General features: G+C 50.3%; 2 protein-coding genes across 6 annotated transcripts in view; one reads left to right on the top strand and one right to left on the bottom strand.

Annotated features, from left to right (window-relative positions):
* Positions 1-12,303, bottom strand: part of CLCNKB (chloride voltage-gated channel Kb) — a 33,485-nt gene extending 21,182 nt beyond the window's left edge. Inside the window, exons 1-5 of one of the 5 annotated variants that reach the window (XM_028741394.2) lie at positions 12,087-12,303; positions 11,575-11,598; positions 5,377-5,517; positions 1,854-1,982; positions 415-543 (exon numbers count right to left, since the gene is read on the bottom strand). In XM_028741394.2, coding sequence (XP_028597227.2) covers positions 415-543; positions 1,854-1,982; positions 5,377-5,517; positions 11,575-11,598; positions 12,087-12,288 — 625 coding nt within the window. In that variant the 5' untranslated portion in view covers positions 12,289-12,303. Of the gene's footprint in view, positions 1-414; positions 544-1,853; positions 1,983-5,376; positions 5,518-6,467; positions 6,602-9,856; positions 10,113-11,574 lie in introns of those variants that run through there. The other 4 variants (XM_028741398.2, XM_028741397.2, XM_028741396.2 and 1 more) reach the window with 4 other exon arrangements.
* A 267-nt stretch (positions 12,304-12,570) lies between these two features.
* Positions 12,571-17,337, top strand: HSPB7 (heat shock protein family B (small) member 7). Its single transcript, XM_028741400.2, has 3 exons — positions 12,571-12,872; positions 14,921-15,057; positions 16,976-17,337. Exons 1-3 carry the CDS (start codon positions 12,794-12,796, stop codon positions 17,159-17,161), a joined length of 402 nt encoding a protein of 133 aa, XP_028597233.2. The 5' UTR covers positions 12,571-12,793; the 3' UTR covers positions 17,162-17,337.
* Positions 17,338-23,349: the final 6,012 nt, after the last annotated feature.

Here is a 23,349-nt window from a genome sequence, read left to right as displayed (position 1 = left end):
ATGGAAACGCCGTTTACCTTCCCGCCGGAGCGGTCCCTATTTATCTACTTGCACTGTGACGTGCTTTCGAACTGCTAGGTTGGCAGGAGCTGGGACCAGGCAACAGGAGCTCACCCCGTCGTGGGGATTCGAAGCTTCTGATCGGCAAGTCCTAGGCTCTGTGGTTTAACCCACAGCGCCACCCGCGTCCCTTTTTGGAAGGAAAAGGAGGTGCAAATATGACAGTTAAGACAGAAGTGGTGAGCAGGAGTACCTAATGTTCCTTCTCCTTCTCTTCCCTCTGCTGTTAAGTTGCCAGGGAATCAGGCAGGCAGGCAGGCTGTTGAGCTGCTGGTGGTTTGGGGCTGGGGCAGGCTTTGCACCTTGGCCGCCAGTGGCCGACCCCTGCTCCCACTCGCCCACCCAAGGGCTCACCTGCAGAGTGTGGCGTGATGCTCTGCGCGAAGCCAGTCGAGAAAGCGGACAGCGCAACGGGGTACATGGTCCAGGAGAGGTACTTCAGCACCGGGTAGTCCCCAATCTCTTGGTAAAGCCACATGTGGGCTAAAGAAACAGAAAGGAAAATCGACATGTCCCTAGCAGCTGGTTCAAACTGGGCGGCTTAACACAAGGATGGAGGAACCCATGGCCCCCCAAACGTAGTTGGATTCCAACTCCCCTCATCACTGCCTCAGCAATGGCTGGAGGACCACACAGGACCACACAGGCCATTTACTGCCCCTGACACTACTCTGCCTTCTTTTGGGTTTTTTTTGGACTACAGTTCCCATCATCCCTGACCACTGGTCTTGCTATCTGGGGGAAATGGGAGTTGTAGTCCAAAAAAACAAACAAACCACAACCCAGCTAGAGACCCAAAATTGGGAAACACTTGTCTAAATGACCCTCAGGCTCCCTTCCAGTTCTGTGATTCTATGAATGGACAGATGGAAATCATATGTGGCACTCTGGATGTTGCTGGACTCCAACTCCCATCATTCCCCTGACCATTGGTCATCCGGGCTGCTGAGGCTTCTGGGAGTTGGAGTTCAGCAGTGAACTGAAGGGCATCACACTGCCTTCACATTTCGCCCAGTCCTTTTAAAAGCTGTGCAAGAAAGTTAGTTTTTCTGGATAGCTTCTGAAGGCGGCTTTCTTCTAAGGGCTTCGACATCCCACAGTGTCGTTCTTATAAATGGCATTGCAAGTCAATAATTGCTGCTAATTGGGCCCAAAGTCAGGACAGGAGCCTTTTAAATGAATGAACCCATTAAAGGGGATGAATGCGAGGAGGCTATGATCCTTCCTGTAGGGCCTCTGATGGGAGAATATTCAACTAAGTACCCAACTAAGTCAGGGATTCTTTAGCATTGCGGTGGGCGGGCTAGACTAGATGACCCCCGGGTCCCTTCCATCTCTGCAATTCTGTGGTTTACTAAGGTTTACACTCACAATGAACCTATTGAAAATAATGGACCAACATTGGCAAAGTCTATTAATTTAAAAGGGGCAACCCAGCCAGATGGGTGGGGTATAAATAATAAAATCATCATCATCATCATCATCATCATCATCATCATCATCATCATTTAGCCCAGTGTTTCCCAAACTTGGGTCTCCTGCTGTTTTTTCGGACTACAATTCCCATAATCCCTGGCCACTGGCCTTGCTAGCTAGGGAGGATGGGAGTTGTAGTCCAAAAACAGCTGGAGACCCAAATTTGGGAAACACTGATCTAGAGCAAGCTGCTGCAATGCAAGGATCCAATTAAATAAATCCCATGAATAATAATTTAGCTCTCCTGGTTCCCCCTGCTCCCTTTCAGAGATTAGGAGCCCAAGGCTGACAGAGAGCAGTCTGGGGGTGTCTGTTACCGTTGGCCATCCTGGAGACGGTGAAGTCCATGGCGAAGCTGACCAGGGCCATGATGACCCCCAGGGCGAAGAGGAAGTACCAGTCGTCCCCCACGCGGAAAAGTTGCCGCTTGACGAACTCCAGGCAGCCTGCAGGGGGCAGCAGAGGACCAGGGTGAGTCAGGTACGTTGGCACCCATAAGAGGAGACGCCCAGCGGGGGGTGGGGGGGCATCTACAGACCTTTCATTTGGCACACATTGGAATCCACCGCCCCCCACCCCACCCCCAAAATGCTGACATTTCAGTTTTGAAATTTGATGAAAACAACTCGCTGAGAAATTTTAAGGTCACACGGTTCCCTCCCCCTCTTTCTTTTTTCCTCCTGTGATGAGGCTGCATTTTAATGTTTTAATGTTGTATTTTAATCTTGTTCTTAAGTTGTATTCATTCAACTTGTTTTTATTATTGGTTGTTAGCCGCCCTGAGCCCGGCCTTGGCTGGGGAGGGCCGGGTGTAAATAAAAGTTTTATTTATTTATTTATTTATTTATTTATTTATTTATTGTTATTAAAAATTAGAATCTGCTGCAGGAGTTTATCTATAGATTTAAGGGCACAGCATATGAATGTCAGGAGCGTCCCTGCAGAATCAGATGCCTCTGGGAAGCCTGCAAGCAGGGCGTGAGGGTAAAAGCCTTCTCCTGTTTTTCATTTAACAAGAAATAGTACTCCAAGGTTGACTGGCTCTGCACATGGAGGTTCCCTTTCCCCCCATTGCGTCATATTCACCCTAGTGATGGGGAGCCTGCTGGCTTCGCATCATCTCTGACCGAGAATCATAGAATTGTAAGGCTGGAAGGGTCCCCAAAGGGTCATCTAGTCCAGCCCCCTGCATTGCAGGACCTTCTGGTCTTGCTAACTAGGGCTGATGGGCATTGAAGTCCAATGGCACCTGAGAAGTCCCCCACCCCTGTAACAGACTCGTCTCCCTCCGTGGGTGGGTGTCAGCTTCTCCCTATTTAAGCCAATTTGAATCTGAACCTTGTGGCAGGGAGTTCCGTCAGTTACATTTCACAACAGTGCAGACAAGTCCTTTTGATTTGCCTCTGAATCGGGTGACCCTGAATTTTAGTGTTATGAGGGCAGGAGGGGAAAATGCACTTTCTCCTCTTCCTTGGAGGTTTATAAGCAGAGGCCGGATGGCCATCTGTCATGGATGCTTTAGCTGAGATTCCTGCATCGCAGGGGGTTGGACTAGATGACCCTGGGATCCCTTCCAATACTACAATTCTATGACTCCTCACTAGCATGGGCATTGTTGATGTTGTTTAGTCATTTAGTCGTGTCCGCCTCTTCGTGACCCCATGGACCAGAGCACGCCAGGCACTCCTGTCTTCCATTGCCTCCTGCAGTTTGGTCAAACTCATGCTGGTAGCTTTGAGAACACTGTCCAACCATCTCGTCCTCTGCCGTCCCCTTCTCCTTGTGCCCTCCATCTTTCCCAACATCAGTGTCTTCTCCAGGGAGTCTTCTCTTCTCATGAGGTGGCCAAAGTCTTGGAGCCTCAGCTTCAGGATCTGTCCTTCCAGTGAGCACTCAGGGCTGATTTCCTTCAGAATGGAGAGGTTTGATCTTCTTGCAGTCCATGGGACTCTCAAGGGTCTCCTCCAGCACCAGAATTCAAAAGCATCAATTCTTCGGCGATCAGCCTTCTTGATGGTCCAGCTCTCACTTCCATACATCACTACTGGGAAATAGCATGGGCATAGCCAGGATTTTTGATGCGAGGGGGAGGGGAACCTCAGATTTGTATTGGTTTTTATTTTTTTGGAGGGGGCAGCTGCGCCCATGCTACGCTCATGCTCACTAGGCCTATATTTATAAACATTGGATCAGATCATGACACACTTGGGGGTAGGGCTTTGAGATGGGACAGCGACAACAGAAAACCCCCCCACAAAAAAACCTCTTCCCACCCCCCTTTCACCAGTGCGCGCTGGAAGTTATAAAAGTTGTGCCCCGCAGGAAGGTTAAATCTATTGCGCCCAGAGATCTCAGGTTCCTTTCTGAGCAATTTGGCACCAAATGGAATCAGCTCGGCTCTCAGTCTTGTCCCACTTGTACTTGGGGGGGGGGGGGGAGAGACGCAGGAAAAACACAAAGTCCGGGACAAAGTCTCCTCCCATTCCCCGCCGGGCGTATTTTGGAGTTGGCCAGACGCAGGAATGACCGGCCAGGGAGCGTGTGGGTCCATAGCTAAATCCCTCTCTGGGTCACCGCGTTGGAATCCCATTCCCACCTCCTTCTCCCCCCCAGGCGGCCACTCGCATCGCCGTCCGGGTAGGGGCAGGGAAAGGTCTGGTTCCTGCTTCAAAACATTTCTGGCGCGTTCACGGGGTTCCTTTTGGCTGGGGCGCAGCGCCAGTTTTCGAGACCGACAGAGCTCCGCCTCCATCAGATGGGACTGTCGCATTTTCCATGACAGCGTTTTAGGCACATTGCCTCGCTTGCAAATTCGGATCATGCCCTTCTCTCTCAAAGGCAGGCAGGTTGTTCTTCTTCTGCCTTGATTTCTCACTCGCTCATAAGCACTTATTGTTTAGAAAATATATATATATATACCGCTTGGCTGTTAAAAACACAACAACAGCAACCTCAGTTTTGCAGAAAAGGAATAAAGCAATAAAATTACCAATAGGGAAAATAACTACCATAGTTCGAAACGTTCAAAAAGTTAAAACAGCAGTGGACTGCAAACAGATTAAGACATCGGCTTTCTAATAAACATCTGGGCAGGCTTCCTTAAACAAAAATGTTCTAGTAAGTACAGTGATGGGGCCTGCCTGATATCCATAGTCAGGGAATTCTGGGTGCTGCCATAGAACACCAGTCTGAAAAGATCTACAGTACGTTTCTGAGCACAATTCAAAGTATAGGTGCTGACCTTTAAAGCCCTAAAATGGCCTTGGCCCTGTATACCTGAAGGAGCGTCTCCACCCCCATCGTTCATCCCTGACACTGAGGTCCAGCTCCAAGAGCCTTCTGGTGGTTCCCTCACTGCAAGAAGGGAGGTTACAGGGAGCCAGGCAGAGGGCCTTCTCAGTGGTGGCGCCCTCCCTGTGGAACGCCCTCCCATCAGATGTCAAAGGAGATAAACAACTTTTTGACTTTTAGAAGACACCTGGAGGCAGCCCTGTATAGGGAAGGTTTTAATGTTTGAAGTTTTACTGTGGTTTTTATAATTTGTTGGAAGCTCCCCAGAGTGAGCGGAATTACTGTATTCTTATTATTATTATTATTATTATTATTATTATTGCCATCTCCTCCATGAAGTTGTCTGATCCTCTTTTCAAGCGATCTAGGTTGGTGGCGGTCACTGTTTGAAAAAGGACTTTCTCTTATCTGCCTTGATTCTTCCTGCATTCCCACCAGCAGCTGAAGGTTTTGAGGACCAGCTTGGACGCTGCACAGGGAACCTGTCTCTGCATAACCACCCAGGGGATCCTCTGACTCTTATAGATCCCTGCATTCCTTTCCCCTTACCTCTGATCTTCCTCCGGGTTTTTGGCCAAGGTTTCCAACTCTGCTCCAGCATCAGAATCCGCTCTTCCTCCTCCTCCCTTCCATCCTTCCTCTTCTGCTGACCTTCTGCATCCATCTGCTGATAGGGCTGGCAAGCACCTCCTGTTGAAAATGGGGAAAGTTCCCAGCGGGTGACTACATGGTGGGGCAGGGAGGAAAGGCTAAAGACCAAATTTGCTGCACCGTTCCTCCCAACTCTGTGGGAGTTGTGATCCTGTGGGCAATTGGTGCAACTCTGTGGGGCTCTGTGCTGCTGAATTCACTGAGCAAGCAACTCTGGGCCCTTCCCCTAAATCCATCCTTGGCCCTCTTTCGGCTCATTCAAGCCTAGACCTGGGTAAACTCAGCCCCACATTGCCATGGAATATGCAAAGAAGGAGGGGAAGGGTGCCTCTAGGCATGCACAGAGCACCTTTTCTCCGCACAACTGAGTTCTGAGTACTCCACTAGCACCTGGAGTTACGGGCCACAACTTCAGTATAACATAAAACAGGTCGATCCAGGTAGCCCCCCTGCATAATTTTAAGTGTAAACATGAAATATTCTGAAGTTCCTGAGGCTGCAGTCCTGTGCACACTTAAGCTCGGAGCAAACCCTGCAAAGCGGACCTTCCTGCTTAGCATAGGGTTGGGCTGCCAAATCACTCAAAAATTCAGAAAGTCAAAGACACCCCCCCACACCTCCCACAGGGTTTATTTCTAAGAGAAAATGCTAGCAATTTACATCTCCTCCTTCTCTTTCAGCCTCAAGTAGGAATTCATGGCAACGGTTGCTGTTTCTAATTGAAAACCACCAAACTGGAAAGAATTAACCCCAACAAAACACCCTGAGCAACCCTTGTCGTTTCAGCTACGGGAGCAACCAAGAGTCTTCTCTGAAGACCCCCTTGCAGGGGGGTTTTCTGCAAGAGACTCCCACAGCTCTGCCCTAGGCTGGATTACACAAGAGTAAGACCTGCTATGTTTAATGGGCTGAATCCCAGGTAAGTGCACAAGTCACAGGTGGCTGCCTGAGTTAACCCGCTACAACCCTAGAGCGTGCAAAAGACTTACCCTGCCTCCCTGGTGGAAAAGTCCTCGTGTGTCCTCTCCGGGATCTTGTCTCTCTGCACCTGCACTAGCCAGAGAACACACCTGTCTCCCTCCCTCCCCACCACACCCCTCTCTCTGACCTCTAACCATCTGCAGGTGATTTGGGACCTTGCAGAAAGTGCCCTTCAGGGATCCAGGCAGACCTGAGCTGGAAGGAACTGGCCTGGCAGCAACTCAGGAGCAAGGAAAAGGGCTGCGAGGGAAGAAGCAGTTTGCCTGTGCTGGGGTCCAGCCCTCCTACACCACAAGGGTGTTGTCAGAGCCAGATTTGAGGGCCAGCATCTGATTTCAGTTGCAGGAGCTCATCTGCAGAGTACATGCCTGCATTCCAGTTCCCAAAAGTACGCGTCACACTCTTGCGTGACCAAAAGACAGAGCCAAGGGCAGTGGGGCTGTGTGGGCAGGGCCTTGCTGTGCCTCCGCGCTTTCCTTTCTCCTCTGTAAGCATCATAAATAAGGAGGGATGGTGGCAAGAGACTTCATGATATAATTCCCCAGCCACACAACGGAAATGTATTAGTTTGGGGAAAAGGGGGCATCAGTGAAAACAACACACGAAAGCACATTATTTGCAATGTGCATTGTTAACCTATGGAACTCCCTCCCACAGGAAGCAGTGATGGTCACTGACATGGAGGACTTTGAAAGAGGATTAGACAAATTCATGGCTGCAAGCCGCAATGGCTACACTCTCCACTGTTGGAGGCAGGATACCCTTGAAAGTCAGTTGGTGGGCATCACAAAGGGAAGAGTGCTGCTGCTGCTCTGCTCTGGTCCTGCTCGTGGGGCTGGACTAGATGAACCTTGGGTTCCCTTCCAGCTCTACAAATCTTATGATTCTATTATTCCCTTTGGTGGGCATCTGGCTGGCCACTGCGAGGACAGAGAGAGGTGCTGGACTAGATGGGACTTGCTTTTGCCAGCTCTGGATGGGACAATACTTGTGGCCTTTAAATATGCCCCCTCATCACCAACTCTGTAACTGGGGGTGGCGCTGGGGGCATGTTTGAACGATACGATACGATAATCTTTATTGTCATTGTCCCATACAGAACAACGAAATTGAAAAATAAATAAATCTACATCAGACATTCAAAAAGCAACAAGCCTGCTATCCCAGCCTGGTTAAAAGGTAGAGGGACCCCTGACCATTAGGACCAGTCGTGACCAACTCTGGGGTTGCGGCGCTCATCTCGCTTTATTGGCCGAGGGAGCCGGCGTACAGCTTCCTGGTCATGTGGCCAGCAGGACTAAGCCGCTTCTGGCAAACCAGAGCAGCGCACGGAAACATTTACCTTCCTGCTGGAGCAGTACCTATTTATCTCCTTGCACTTTGACGTGCTTTTGAACTGCTAGGCTGGCAGGAGCGAACTGCTAGGCTGGCAGGACTGAGCAACGGGAGCTCACCCCGTCGTGGGGATTCACACCGCCAACCTTCTGATCAGCAAGTCCTAGGCTCTGTGGTTTAACCCACAGCGCCACCTGCGTCCCTTATCCAGCCAGTTAGCCCCCTAAAAACTCTGATATCCCATTTTTAAAATACAATACACTCCCATAGAGACTCCTTACACTGCGTTTCAAACCAAAATCACATTTGGATAGAAACTGTTTCTCAGGGGGCTAGTCCTAGTCTTTATAACCCTGTACCTTCTTCCAGAAGGCAGAAGCTGAAAGAGATCATTTCCGGGGTGCGCACTATCCTGCGCTATCTCTGCAGCTTTCTTATAGCACCTGGAAGCATAGATTTGATCCAAGGTGGGAAGAGTGCACCCAATTATTCTCTCCGCAGTCTTTACAACCCTGGACAGCATTGGTTTTTCCCTGACTGTGCAGCTCCCAAACCACACACAGACCGTAAGTTAATACTCTCTCCACAATACAATGGTAAAATGCCATCAAAAGGTCCTTTGAGAGATTTTCCGGAGGAGTCTCAGAAAATATAACCTCTGCTGTGCTCTCTTCATCAGGTCTTTGCTGTTTTCTCCCCAGGTTAGGTCACCTCTCAACTCCATTCCCAGAAATCGAAGACCTGTTCCATGCACTTCCCCTCAATAATGGGTGAGGGGGCAGAGACGACATACCCCTGAACCACTTGTTGCAGGATGGAAAATGCCCCCATCACTCAGTGCCTCCTTGTTAAAGGCCGTGCTGGGTTGCTGAGCTGAATGGTCCCCATTGTGTACCTGGCAGAGAGGCAAGCTCCCTCTGCTCTGCCCAGAGACATAAGAACATCAGGAGAGGCAACTGGATTAGGCCCAGGGCCCTTGTAGTTCAGCCTGTTGCTTTCATTCTCCGTGGCCAGACAGATGCCTCCCAAGGGCAGTCTGCAAGCAGGACCAGACTGCAAGAGAGCAGCTCCCCCAAGTCTCCTGGAAATGGGGCAGGGAGAGAGAGAGGCCGCAGGCAGAAAAAACCATCCCTTTTAACTGGAAAATGTGAGCCCCATCTTTTGTCAAGCATTGGGGAGCAGTGGCGTAGCGTGGGTTGTCAGTACCCGGGGCCAGGCAAGTAATTTGCGCCCCCTAACCCGGTAGGGGCAGAGAGCTGCGAGCGCCCCCCCCCCAGATGTTGCGCCCAGTGCGGCCGGGCCCCCCTGCACCCCCCACGCTACGCCACTGTTGGGGAGAACTGTGTCAGATAGCACAGCAGCGCCCACACTTTGGAACTCCCTGCCTATTGATGTCAGGTGCCTTCAAGATGGGTTTTTTTGGGGCCCGCTTTTAAAAAAAACCCCACCATTTTTGTTTCTACAGATACCCAGACTGTTGACATGGTTTTAATCAGTTGGTTTAAATTTTTCCGACGTTTTAAATAGCTGCTGATAATTTGCTTATATTTTTGCAAATCAAAGGGTATATACGTTTTACGAAACAAAATACAGGGGGGGGGGCAGCGTAGGAGCCAACTCCTAGGGGCCAAGGTACCATCGACCCCCCAATAAAATTTTTGTGGGGATTGCCCCCCCAAGTTGATGTGCAGTGCCATTCAAATGGTGTGCGTGTGTGATCAATTGTGCGGGGTCTATTGTTTTGGGTACATTCAATTGTAAGGTAAAACATATGTGAAGGGACTTGACAGGAAGTCAAAATCGAAAAAAAGATTTTGTAAGATAAAAGGGGGGAAATATTTATTTTCATTATTATTTTTCGTGTGTGTGCGGGTGGGTATTTTGTATGAAATGTTTGGGAGGAAATAAGACGGTAAATAACAAACAACAAACACAATATTGATGTATGTCATTTTTATTTCTCAATAATATTTTGAGGTAGTATGGTGGTAATGTTTTTTGTAACATAAAATCATTCAATAAAAATTCTATATTAAAAAAAAAAAGATTATGAGGGACTTACCTGCCCTCCCCCAATGTTTTATTCCAGTTGGCATCCCTGGGGGGCAGGGCCAGTTTGCCTCCGCACCCAAATATGCCCCCACTAGGTAACGCGTGATTGATTTCTGTGCCTCCGCGCCACCCGGAGGAGGAGCCCGCCGGGCTCCTGGATTAAGGGCGAGCTTCTCCTGCGGGAAGCAGCGGAGGGAGATCGGCGTGACATTGGCAGGCGTCCCTGGCAAGAGCGCGCCAGCAAAGGGTGACTCAGGCTTGAGCCGGGACGGTGACCAAGCAAGCCGGATTTAGCTCTTCTCCAGCCCCTTCTCCTCCTGCTCCTCCGAGCTGCCTGTGAAATGCCTCCCGCCGAGGCACATTCCGGCCGGCCGGGTGCGCGGAAGCGCCCCGGGGTGGCCTTGGCCCGGGATCCCTCGGAGCGAGCTGGGAAAGGGAACCTTAAATGGGCGAAGGATGCAAGATGGGGGGGGGGGGTCTGGCACTGCCTCTCCCAATGCTCACGGCGTCCCCTTTCATCTCCCCCCTCCCCTCCAGGGCTGCAAGGCAGGCAGGAGTTGTACAGGTGAGGTTTTGCGCATCGCTGCTTCCCCTGTTGGATTCCAGCCTGAGCCTCGCAACTCTTTGGGAATAACTTCTAAACGTTCTTTCAGGAGGCAAGATGCAAATCAGACAGGTTTCCTTTGGGCTTGTTTGAAAGGGAGCATGCTTGATTCAGCTGTCCCTTCCCCCCCCCCCCCTTACTGAGGGAAGTGGGTGGCGCTGTGGTCTAAACCACTGAGCCTCTTGGGCTTGCCGATCAGAAGGTCGGCAGTTCGAATCCCCGTGACGGGGTGAGCTCCCATTGCTCGGTCCCTGCTCCTGCCAACCTAGCAGTTCGAAAGCAAGCCCAAAAGTGCAAGTAGATAAATAGGTACCGCTCTGGCGGGAAGGTAAACGGCGTTTCCGTGAGCTGCTCTGGTTCACCAGAAGCGGCTTAGTCCTGCTGGCCACATGACCCGGAAAAACTGTCTGAGGACAAATGTCAGCTCCCTCAGCCTGTAAAGCGAGATGAGCGCCGCAACCCCAGAGTCGTCTGTGACCAGACTTAACTATCAGGTGGTCCTTTAGCTTTTTTTCACTCCCCTTACTGACCTATGGTCAGGGCCATCTTACTCATAGGCCGAGAGTCCAGGGCCCGAGAGTTGAGTCCGGGGAAGAGCCAGCCCGTCAGTCAGAGCACCACGAGTTTGGGGCAACCGAGCCAGCGAGTCGCTGAGGCACTCGGTCGACTCCGCTCTCCTGCGCACCTGGAACTGGGCAACCTGGGGGGGGGGGGTTGCCGGGCGCATCTTTGCACCCTGGCGCCCCATACGCTTAAGACAGCCCTGGCTATGGTATATATAATATATACATTTTTCTGTTGGACGACACCAGGTCAAGCAAAAGCAGTAGGCACAAACTAGTCGCAATGGCTAGGCCTTAACTGGAGCCAGTAAACGTTTATGAATCCTATTGCAGGGAACAGCAAAAAGGGAGAATTGTTGTTGTGCTCAGGGCCATTTAGGAAGAGGCATCAGGTTGGCCAATGTCAAGGCAGGATGCTGGACTTGGCGCTGGTCCTTTATTTATTTATTAAAATATTTGTATATTGCTGTATCGTAACTATATATATATATCTATCAAAGCAGTTTACAGCAGTAAAAATATAAACCATATTTAAAAGTTTAAAAAAGGACATCAACGAACCATTTTGGAAGGATGTCTTCTTACCTGACGGAATAGGAGGAATTTAAACGTTGGCACAGAAGGCAAGTCCTGCTGAATCTCCAGTGGCGGAGAGTTCCATCAGCCGGGCTGACATTTCTCATAATCGTCAAGTGAGCCTTGCCAATTCCAGGAATGACCAGCGACACTCCTGTGAGTGACTCACATGACCGAGCTAGGGTATGACAAGGAATTGGTCGATTTCAGTTGGCCAGATCCAGATCTACTGTGCCCACTTCTGGAGACCACCACACCAAACTAAAAGGTGAGGAGGGTGACTAAGATGATAAAGGAGATTCCGACTAAACATAAGGAAGACATTTCTGACAGCAAGAGCTGTTCGACACCCTTGGGAGGTGGTGGACTCTCCTTCCTTGGAAATTTAAAGGCAGAGGTTGGATGGCCGTCTGTCAGGGATTCTTTAGCTGAGATTCCTGCACTGCAGGGGGTTGGACTAGATGACCCTTCGGGTCCCCTTTTATCTCTACAATTACATGATTTTGTGGTCGGTTGTCTGTGGGGCTCTCCCGACGTCCTGTCCCCAAGGCCTTGATCTGCCAGCCCAGATCCCAGTGGTTCTCTCTGCTCCAGCTCAGAGAATCGTTCTTTTAGGATCTGCTTTTGTTGCCTCCTGTCCCACCAACTCACCCTCCCCGCCCCACCCCAATCCCTTGCCAGGCTCACATGCCCACTCATGCGCCTTTTTTTGGAAGGCAGGGCTAATCGCCGGGGGGGAGCTGTTATTATCCAGGCCGGCAGGAATGCTAGCCATGACGCTGCCTCTCCTCCCCATCTCCCCAACCTTGTTTGTTTGGAGCCCGTGTGTCCCCCCCCCCGCCCAATCCACCGGGGAAACTTTCCAGCGGGATGGTTGGAGGGAGTGATGATGCTAGAGTGCCTAAATTTAGAGACTTTGACAAGAGGCCTGGAAGTCGGCCCAGAGGCTCGGAGCGCCTTTATATGCGCTGCAGCTGTGGCTGAAGTCCCTCACGAGCACCCAAGAGTGACTCAGAGCAGAGCAGAGAGGGCTGAACAGGGAAGGGAGTTGCTCTCTCTCCTTGCCCAACCAACTTGGGTGCCTCCGGACGCCTTGGGCAGCTTGAATTAGGGGGCCTCCTTTTCTTTCTCCCGGATAAGCCCTTCGGAGAGGTCGAAGCCACTGTTGGGGGCGCAGCTCTTTCCTCAAGCAAGGCTCGCTGCCATGGAGAAGGCGCACGGGATATTCGGCGACAATTTGGGGGGCTTCCTGAGGCCACGCAGCGAGCCCCTGGGCTTCTCAGGCAAGGCGGCTGTGGGAACGGGGTGTGTGTGTGTGTGTGTGTGTGCCTGGGTGTGATCCTGTCCACACCATACCTTTAAAGTGCATGGCTTCCCTCAAAGCAGCCTGGGAACTGTAGTTTGTTGAGGGCAGCGCTGTGGTGGGTCAACTATGTTTCCTGGGATTCTTTGGAAGGGGAGCAAAGACTGTTAAAAGTGGTATAAAGGTGATCTGAAGGTGGATGTGGCTTCTCAGGCTCCCACGTTTTCACGTCTTGAACCGCAACAGAGCCAACCAAAAATATATTAGGAGATACGGCACTAAAATGCTGGCGATTTTCTGCAGTGACTTTATTTATAAAAAGAATTTGCAAACGAATGTGGAGCACTGAACTTCCAAAGGGGTAAATGATGAACTGGAAGGACCCAAAGATGCAGATCATTCCATCTCCAACCCAATTGGACCTTCAGGTTGGACGGGGCTCCCCAGGACAGAAGGAGCTATTTTGTGAAGTCTCTCAGACTGTTTCCTCCCCCCTCCGCCTCTGAGGAGCTTCCCAAGGTCTCAGGCAGAGGTCATTTGGCTGCATAGGACCACAGGAAGCTGCATTCGGCTGAGTCCAGCCACTGTTCCATCCTGTTCAGTATCAACTCCTTCCCAGCCCTGCTTGGAAATGCCGCCATGGGAAACTGAACCTGGGGCGTTCTGCAGGCAAAGCTCTAACCACTGAGCAACCACTGCCCTTCCCTTATTCAGGAACAGGCCTGAAACAATACTAGGGGGGAGGGAGGGCAGCTGGGGCAGACATCTGCTGATTTTCTTACCGATGCTCCACTCTGGGGCTCTTTTCTGTGGCCCAAGGAGGTGTGATAGGATCTGGCACTCTGGACCTGGTCAGTGCAGTGTAGTAAATCAGGCCAAAGGGACCCCATCTATGTAGCCCAGCCTCCTGTTCTCACAGTGGCTGACCAGAAGCCCCTGGCCCATGGGAAACCAGAGCATCTCAACCTCTGGCTGTGAGCGCAGAGCATTGCCAATGAGGGCGGCAACCATGATTCACTTTGTTGTCCTCCAGAATTTGCCCAGTTCTCTTTTAAAGCCATCCAAATTGTTCGGCATCGCTGCCTCCTGTGGGAGGGAGTTCCACAGTTTAACTGCTGTCACTTGGTTTCTTTTTCGCTGTCCTGAATCCTCTAAACTTTTATTTTAATCTTGTTTTTTAAATTGTGTTTTAATCAACTTGTTTTTATTACTGGTTGTTAGCCGCCCTGAGCCCAGTCTTGGCTGGGGAGGGCGGGGTATAAATATAAATATAAAACAAACAAACAAACAAACAAACAAACAAACAAACAAACAAATAAACTGGTTCTCTCACTTCCAGCTCCAGTATTCGGAGAGGGAGGGAGGACACCTGTCTCTCTGTCCGCTTTCTCCAGTATCAGCAGCGGGAGGCCCCATTAGCTAAAGTGGTGCTTCAGGTTAAGAACAGTTTCAGGTTAAGAATGGACCTCCAGAACGAATTAAGTACTTAACCTGAGGTACCACTGTATATATACACACACAAACAAATTTTTATTAGTTTTTAACATATTAATTAACATTCATACAACACAACTTCTCATCTTATACAATATATATTTTTTTTGACTTCCGTCAACACCTCTGAGGATTTTCCATTCTTATCACTTATTATGCATATTAATAAGACCTTTCATTATCTTTAACTAATAATTCTCCTCATTATCTTTTTTGCACTATTTCAAATAATTCGCCATACCAAACTTCTCGCAAACCTACCAGGGTAATCTGTTCATGACAATCACTTTTCCAATAATCCGTAAATTTACTCCAGTCTTCTGAGAATCTCTGGTCCCGAAGGTTTTGAATCCTTCCTGTTAGTTTATCTAATTCTGCATAGTCCATCAATTTCATCCTCCGTTCTTCTTTCGTCAGTAATTCTTCTCGCTTCCAGTTTTGGGCCAAGGCTCTGAACCCTTCCGTGGCCCCAGGAACAGATCCTTGTGCCGAGGGATCTGGGGTTCACGTCGACCTTGTCCCTCTTTTTCACAGCGGGCCGTGCTGGAGGGATGGGGAACATCAAAACCTTGGGGGACACGTACCAGTTTGCAGTGGACGTCAGCGACTTCTCTCCCGAAGACATCATCATCACCACGTCGAAAAACCAGATTGAAGTCCACGCAGAGAAGGTGAGTCCTCCCCCTCCTCCTCCTCTTAGATATGGCAGGAAATAGCTTTTAAGGGAGCTCTGGACTACAACTCCCATGAGCCTCAGCGGTGCGGTGCTGGGGCTGATGGGAACTGTGGTCCAAAGGATCTGGGGAAGGAAGGGTGGACCACAGGGGTTCCCAGCTCCCCTCCAGACCAATTGTTCCGCCTTCTTAGGGCAAAATCTATTCCCAAAGAGCCTCTGAGTTTGGGGCTGGGGGACACACCGTAACTTTAATGTGCATAGGTAAAGGTAAAGGGACCCCTGACCATTAGGTCCAGTCGTGGCCGACTCTGGGGTTGCGGCGCTCATCTCACTTTATTGGCCGAGGGAGCCGGCGTTTGTCCGCAGACAGCTTCCGGGTCATGTGGCCAGCATGACTAAGCTGCTTCTGGCGAACCAGAGCAGCGCACGGAAACGCCGTTTACCTTCCCGCCGGAGCGGTACCTATTTATCTACTTGCACTTTGACGTGCTTTCGAACTGCTAGGTTAGCAAGAGCAGGGACTAAGCAATGGGAGCTCACCCCATCGCGGGGATTCGAACCACTGACCTTCTGATTGGCAAGTCCTAGGCTCTGTGGTTTAACCTACAGCACCACCTGAGTCCCTTTTTTAAAGAGCATAGCTTCCCCCAAAGGATTAAGGGAACTGTAGTTGGGAATTAAGAGGGTACTGCAGGATAAGTCCAGCAGCCTGCTCTCACAGTGGCCAATCAGAAACCTGAGGGGCAAACTATGGTTCCCAGAATTCTTAGGGGAAGCCGGGAGCTTAAAAGTGCTTTCAGCCCGAAATGAGATGGGGTCAACCAGTGCCCTTCTTGCAGAGGTGCTGGATGTTGCTGGCATAAGAAAGGGCACCCAGGATGCTGCCAGGGAGGGGGGGAGGGGGGGCTCCTCCTGGACTTTCTCTCCCTGTCTGCCTGGCATCCTTCCCCAGTGACAAATCCTCTCTGCCTATGCTGGGGACACAGTGCTCTCTCCTCCTGCCACTCCTCCGGGGAGGGAACGCAATGTTCCAGACAGTAGGCATGGTGACAGAAGCACTGAACCATCTCCCTCGCTCTCTGGCTGCCTTGAAAATCCTGGAGGGATTCTGGGAGGAAGACATGAGCTTTGCGGGCCAGGAAATGGGCGCACCTGTTCTGGTTTGGGGTCCCCAGGGGGTCTGACGGGAGAAGGGGCGACTTGGAGAGCTTGGCATTGGGCAGTGAGGCTGTGGAAGCAGGATGAGTTGGCCCCATTGTACAGACCGAGCAACTGAGGCAGGGAGGTGTGGTTTCTATCAGGGACACCCACATACCACAAGCATCGCAGCGTAGCAAGAGCTGAAAAGTGGGCAGACTCCAGTCAGGCCGCGTATAGTTCATGCATTTAAAAATAAATGACTTTCCTGCAAATTATACCGAAAACTCCTTGCCCTCCCCTAAACACCACTGCAACCCAACTCTGTGGTCATGGCCCTAAACTGATTGACTGATTGACTGAACTATTTATAGGCAGATGGATTGAACTATTTATAGGCAGCTCATGGATGCTTTAGCCGAGATTCCTGCATTGCAGGGGGTTGGACTAGATGACCCTTGGGTCCCTTCCAGCTCTATGATTCCATAAAAATACAGGAAGGTGGTATACGCCACCAAAAAAATCACAACAAAATAAATGAAAACATCAATAAATGCTGGTTGGTAGAAATCACAGTGACAAAGTCCTGCCTGAGCAGTAACACGTTTTTCGGGAGACATCTAAAAGACAGCAGTGACGATTCCTGTGGCAGGGAGTTCCGCAGGGCCTGCTGTGCTAAAGGCTGACCCATCCTCAGAGGGAAAAGGGAGGCAGACTAACCGTCCCCAGTCCAGGCCCCCGCTGACTCCTCTCTCCTCTCTCTTTGCCCCGCTCAGCTGGCAGCGGACGGGACCATCATGAACACCTTCACCCACAAATGCCAGCTGCCTGAGGATGTGGACCCCACTTCCGTCACTTCTGCCCTGGGCGGGGACGGCTCCCTGACCATCAAGGCTCAAAAGCGCCCCGGCAAGCACGTCGAGCACGTCCAACAGACCTTCCGGACTGAAATAAAAATCTGAGCATCCCCCATCGCCCCACAGCAACTGGGGGACGGCCTGGGGGTGAGGGGGGGTTGGTTGGTTTCGAAAGGTGAGCGAAGGGGTTGGGCTCACCACGCCCCCCCTCCCTTTGGCCGTTCTCCCTTGTATATAATAGATTGCCTTTGGTTTGTTATAAATTATTGGGGATACCGGTAGCTGGTGTGACACCTGCTTTTTCTCTTGTGGGCGACTGTTTCTTTTCAGAGAATTTTTTTTCCCTAAGGGAAGGAGGGTCATCACGTTCGTCTCTGCATGTGTGGGAGTCCTAGGGTAGAGTTCTGGTTGCTTTGCCTCAAAGAGGATATTGCTGTAGCATTCGGGGTTTTTATAGTTTAAGGAAAAGGCCAAGTAAAAAGGGGACATGCTAGAAGTCTACAAAATTATGCACGGCACGGGGAAAGTTGGATAGGGAGTACTTTTTCTCCCTCTCTCATAACATTAGAACCCGTGATCATCCAGCAAAGCTGGATGTTGGGAGATTCAGGACAGATAAGAGAAAGCAGGATTGAACGGTGGAACTCACCGCCACAAGATGTAGCGATGGTCGCCAACATGGATGGATTTAAAAAGGGGATTAGAAAATCCGTGGAGGGAAAGAGCTGTAGTAGCTCAATGGCGGGGCACCTGCTGGGCATGCAGAAGGCTCCAGATTCAATCCCTGGCAGCATCTCCCGGCAAGGCTGGGAGAGAGTCCCGCTGCCAAGTCAGTGCAGACACCGCTGAGCTAGATCAGCGAGGGATTCAGGGCAGTGCAGGCAGTTCCGCTGCACAGGGCAGCGGGCAGCTACAAAATAAGAAAACCCAGAATTGAGAAGTTCCATCGGGGGACACACCAAACTTTGGCCATGCATAGGGTGCCATATTATGCAAGATGACTAAAGTCCATTGTTGGCTAGGTGGACCCCATGCATGGCCTGACTCAGGACAAAGCAGCCTCCTCTGTTCTAGCAACTCCTAGGCATCATATCAATGTTCTGCCTGGCTGCCACAGGCATCATGCCTTTGAGGTCCAGTTGCTGGGAAATCCCAAGCGAACGGGGTGATTATTATTATTATTATTATTATTATTAGCTAGTAAGCCTGATCTTTATTAAACTGTTGCAACAGAGTCCTCACTCCTCCCACGTAGGGAGGGAGGAGAGGCACCCAGAACAATGGTGTGCAAGCTCTTATACAGTGGTACCTCAGGTTAAGTACTTAATTCGTTCCGGAGGTCCATTCTTAACCTGAAACTGTTTTTAACCTGAAGTACCACTTTAGCTAATGGGGCCTCCTGCTGCTGCCACGCCGCTGGAGCACGATTTCTGTTCTCATCCTGAAGCAAAGTTCTTAACCCGAGGTACTATTTCTGGGTTAGAGGAGTCTGTAACCTGAAGCGTCTGTAACCTGAAGCATATGTAACCCGAGGTACCACTGTATAGACTTTTGAAATTGCCACCCCTGTCGCTCAAGACCCCCCCCCAAACATCCGACATACATCACAGAAAGAGGTGGTCCCCAGCAGAAATACAAGACAGGGGGCGGTCAACAGCAGAAAACCTGTCTGTCAGGGTACCTGATAATGGTCACTTGATTGCTTTACCTGGGCAGCCTGGCCATTCCTTCTGAGATGCTAAATACTTAGTTCCTGAATTCAGGTCACAGGCTCACCCTATTTATACACAAATAGGCCCTAAAGACAGGAGTTGTGAGCAAAGAGACAATGGGGAGAATATCTGAGGTCATTGGGAGAGTCAAAATGGCTTCAGGATTGCTCTCCTGTACTATTTCAGACACGTGGTTTATGAACATATGATTTATATATATGAGACCTTAGAATTCCTATAACACATTTAAAACACATTCAACGGTTTTAATAAAAAATAATCTCTATTAAATAGTTTCCCAATTGAAATGGTTGTATGACCTCAACAATCAAGCAGAAACCACCCAAATTGGCATGAGATACAAAGTCTTTCTTCTTCCTGAGATATTTGAAGCTGTTAAAAAGGACCAAACAGGGAAATCCTTTTTGATTCCTCAATAAGAGGCAGTGGGGTGAGGGAGGCCAGGGCCACAGCGGATGGGATGGGGGGCGGGATTCTCCCCTATTGCAAAAACTTCACCACCCCAGTTCTCAACACGCGAGCCTCGTTTTCTGTAGCAGGGTTGTTCTGGGGCATATTGGGGGGGGGGGGGGGAATAAAAGCTGCAATCCCAGACCCTATTGCCCCATGGAACTTACTTTCAATTAAGCCAGTGGATCTTGCTTTTTTCCTGACCGCTTAGGTCAGGGGTCAGTCAACTTTTTCAGCAGGGGGCCGGTCCACTGTCTCTCAGACCTTGTGGGGGGCCGGACTATATTTTTTGGGGGGGAAATGAACGAATTCCTATGCCCCACAAATAACCCAGAGATGCATTTTAAATAAAAGCACACATTCTACTAATGTATAAACACGCTGATTCCCGGACCTTCCGCGGGCTGGATTTAGAAGGCGATTGGGCTGGATCCCCAGGGGGTCTGACGGGAGAAGGGGTCTTAGTTTGCCTACCCATGGCTTAGGTGATACCAATGGCTTGCAAAATATCCCTCGCCAGCCCAGGAACATCCCATGAATGGGAGCTTCTCATAAGCAGAAGAATAAAAAAGCGAATATTGTAGAAATCAGAGTTGCTGGGGAATGATGGATCTGGGAGCAAATGTTTTTCTTGGTTTGTGGGCCCCCGGGGGGAAAAAGGGGGGCGAGGTGGAGATGTCCGTCCTTGATGCTCTGTCCCATGTAGGCCGAGGGCCAACGGCCTGAGAAGGGAGAGGGGCGGAAGGAGTGAGTCACTCTCTGGAAATAGCTGCCCTGACAAAAGACAGGCACTACTAGCTGGGAGGTCAGCTGCCCGCCTGTGCCTGGCTTGTCCTCGGGCAGCGACAGGGCGGGCAGTAACCACATCCCAGTCGGAGCCACCTTGCCCTTTGGGCAGAAGACAGACAGAAGGATCCCCCTTGGTGCGATTGGCACCAGGGGACTTCTGCCAAATGGCCCAACGCAGCTACAGTTTATTCCCATTCTGTCGTGGCTCCATTCATGGCTGTTGGAAGTGCATCCCAACCCACCCAGCCGAGGAACACACAAAGTTCAGATCAGAGTCAACCCTGACCCCAGCCCAATGCAATTCGGAGCCCTGGGAGGCAGCAGAGCAATCCTAGCTCCAGAATATGACTCGAGTGAGTGAGCCCAACTGCATACTCTAAGAATGTGGGAAGGAAGGAAGAAGCCAAAGGGATAAATTAGTAGCTGGCCTCAACTGGCTGTGGTCAGCATTTGAATAGCAAGACCACATTCCTGATTCCCACATGGTGCACAAAGTATTTTAACCGATAACAGAATGTAAGAGGAGTTCAGAGCTGCTAATTGCATCCAACAGCACACAAATTTAAAGCCATAATTTAAAGCAGCCGTAACTGAAAGCGAAAACAATTAGCAATGCAAATCTTTATGAATAGGGTCACTTGCACGCTGAAGGTCCTCAGAAATAAAAAACAGGTCTCATAGCTGGGGCTCAATGAAAAGAGGGGTAGGTGGGTGAGGGAGCCATATTCGGGGGGGGGGTGTTTCACAAGCAGGACACTAAAAAAAAAAAAACGTTTTTGGGGAGGGGGGGCGGTAGGATATCTAGGGAGAAAAAACCATTGTCTTTTGGGGAACAAATCCCAGGGCAGGTGGTTGTGTGAGTCTGGGGCAGTCAAAACAGTGGCAAGGGTCTGGTGGCACCTCTGTGGGTCGGATGGTTTTATTTCGCAACTGGTTTATTTTGCAAGGAGACTCGCTGTTCGCTCTTGGGGACAAGATCCGAGGAAGGCCTTGTTTGTGAGCTGCAGTGTGTCACAAAGCACCATACCAAAATGCTTCTGCATGGGAAGGGGGGGGGGGAAATCCCCACACATAGAAATGAGGACAGCGGGGAGCATATCAGGCTGGAATCCTAAAGCGCTCAATTTCAAAGTGCAAGGATTTGTTTTGATTTGCTGGTGGGGGTGGCAGGAGGCTGGCTGCCTCATCTAACATCTATCCCCAACCCAGATGTTTTGGTGTATAACAGTGTCCTGGAGGGTGCAATTTTGGGAGGCTGATCTAGCGGTTGGTCACACATGGCTTGAAGGGAAGTGTGCCCACCGGCCATTTCATTCTGTGAGGATGCCTCTTGAACTGCCTGGCAGGCGCCAAGAGAGATACCCCCTTGCTCTGAGGGCACCGCATTAAATAAAGATGGTTCCCCCTGGTACATTTGACTCGGCCAAAATGTGTGGGATTTGTGGGGGGGGGATGGGACGTGGGGAGGTCAGTGCACTTGCATAAGACTTTGGCCGGCCTCCCTAGTGGACAGGGCAGGTGAGAAAGAGCTGGCCTGTGTTTTGTCTGCAAAACAAGCCACCGGCGCCTGGTGTTTGGCTCTGGGATGGGTCTGTTTATAGTAACACCAGGCACTCTTGGCATTGTGTTGGTGCAACAGGGAGAGGAGCGTAGAGGTCACTGTGTCCTCTCCCTTTCTGGAGTGGGGGGGGGGACTGTCAGGAGAGGCAACAGCCTGCCATAATAGCACCAGAAAGGGAATCTACCTGGCCATCACAAAGGCTCCACAAAGCGGGAGACGGCATTCGGGGCACAGTTGTCTCAACCAGGGATCAGCAAACTTTTTCAGCAGGGGGCCGGTCCACTGTCCCTCAGACCTTGTGGGGGGCCAGACTGGTTTTTTTTTGGGTGGGAAATGAACGAATTCCTATGCCCCACAAATAACTCAGAGATGCATTTGAAATAAAAGGACACATTCTACTCATGTAAAAACACGCTGATTCCCGGACCGTCTGCGGGCCGGATTTAGAAGGCGATTGGGCCGGATCTGGCCCCCGGACCTTAGTTTGCCTACCCATGGTCTCAACATTTGACTGTTCCACAGGTTAGCCAGGGCTTTGATTGGAGCTCCAGCTCTATCGGCCCCAAAATCACCCAGAGCCATCTGGAAACCCATTGGATTAATCAGCCTCTGAAGGGGGCACCATGAGGAGTCCACTCACCCTCCTCTGCAGAGGGCAAAGGGTACTGAAAGCCTAAATCTCAGCCGGAAGTGATCGGACCATGACAAGTGACTGATCTTAACACCCTCCCACACGCTTTCCAATCACCTGATCGGTTGAGAAAACAAGGTCCACATGCATTGGCCCAGTGACATGTTGGGACAGCAGCCCCATAATTATCATGGCAGCCATGAAGTCCTGAGCCACCCCAGAGCCAGACACCTGGCCTTAGATATTGAAGTCCTCTGAAAGCAGCAGACTGGGAGTCCTCCTTCGTGCCTCCAAGACCAGCTCTGTCAGCTCAGGCAGGGAGACTGCTGGGCAGCAAGGTGGGCGCTAAACCAACACAATCCTCCATTGGTCCGATTGCCCAGTGCCAGGAACACACACACTATATCCCCCCACAAATGGACAGAGAGCCAGGAGAGAGAGAGAGGATCACTAAAGACCACAGCAACTCCTGCTCCCCGACTCTCAACTCTTCCTTTTCCACCTCAATAAATTTTTATTGTTTTCTTTACACAATCATTCTTACAGTACATTAATCAACATATAAACCTTTTTGCTCTGCCGAGTTTGCGACTTCCCTCCTTCCCTTCAGCTGGTATCCCTTATCAAATCCAAGCACGTATTTTAACTTTTTACCTCTTATCTACATTGTAGGAATTACTTCAGTCCTGCTAGTGTCTTTAAATTTTTACAGTTCTTCTTTAAGTATACAATAAATTTACTCCAATTGTCCTGGAATTTCTGATCATCCTGATCCCGAATCCTGCTGGTCAGTTTGGCTAACTCCGCATAGTCCATCATTTTCGCCTGCCACTCCGCAATAGTAGGCATTTCTTGTGATTTCCAGTTTTGGGCCAACAAAGTCCTCGCAGCAGCTGTGGTGTACAAAAATAATCTTCGGTCTGATTTCTTAATCTTTCCCATCAAGCCAAGCAAAAAAGCTTCTGGCTTTTTAGGGAAAGTATATTTTAATATTTTCTTTAGTTCGTTATAAATTGACTCCCAAAATGTCTTTACTTTATCACAAGTCCACCACATGTGATAGAATTCTGCATCGGAGAGCCAGTGTGGTGTAGTGGTTAAGAGCGGTAGTCTCGTAATCTGGTGAACC

Source organism: Podarcis muralis, chromosome 7, assembly GCF_964188315.1.
Source record: "Podarcis muralis chromosome 7, rPodMur119.hap1.1, whole genome shotgun sequence".
NCBI classification, from domain to species: domain Eukaryota; kingdom Metazoa; phylum Chordata; class Lepidosauria; order Squamata; family Lacertidae; genus Podarcis; species Podarcis muralis.
This window is presented reverse-complemented; position numbering and strand designations above follow the sequence as displayed.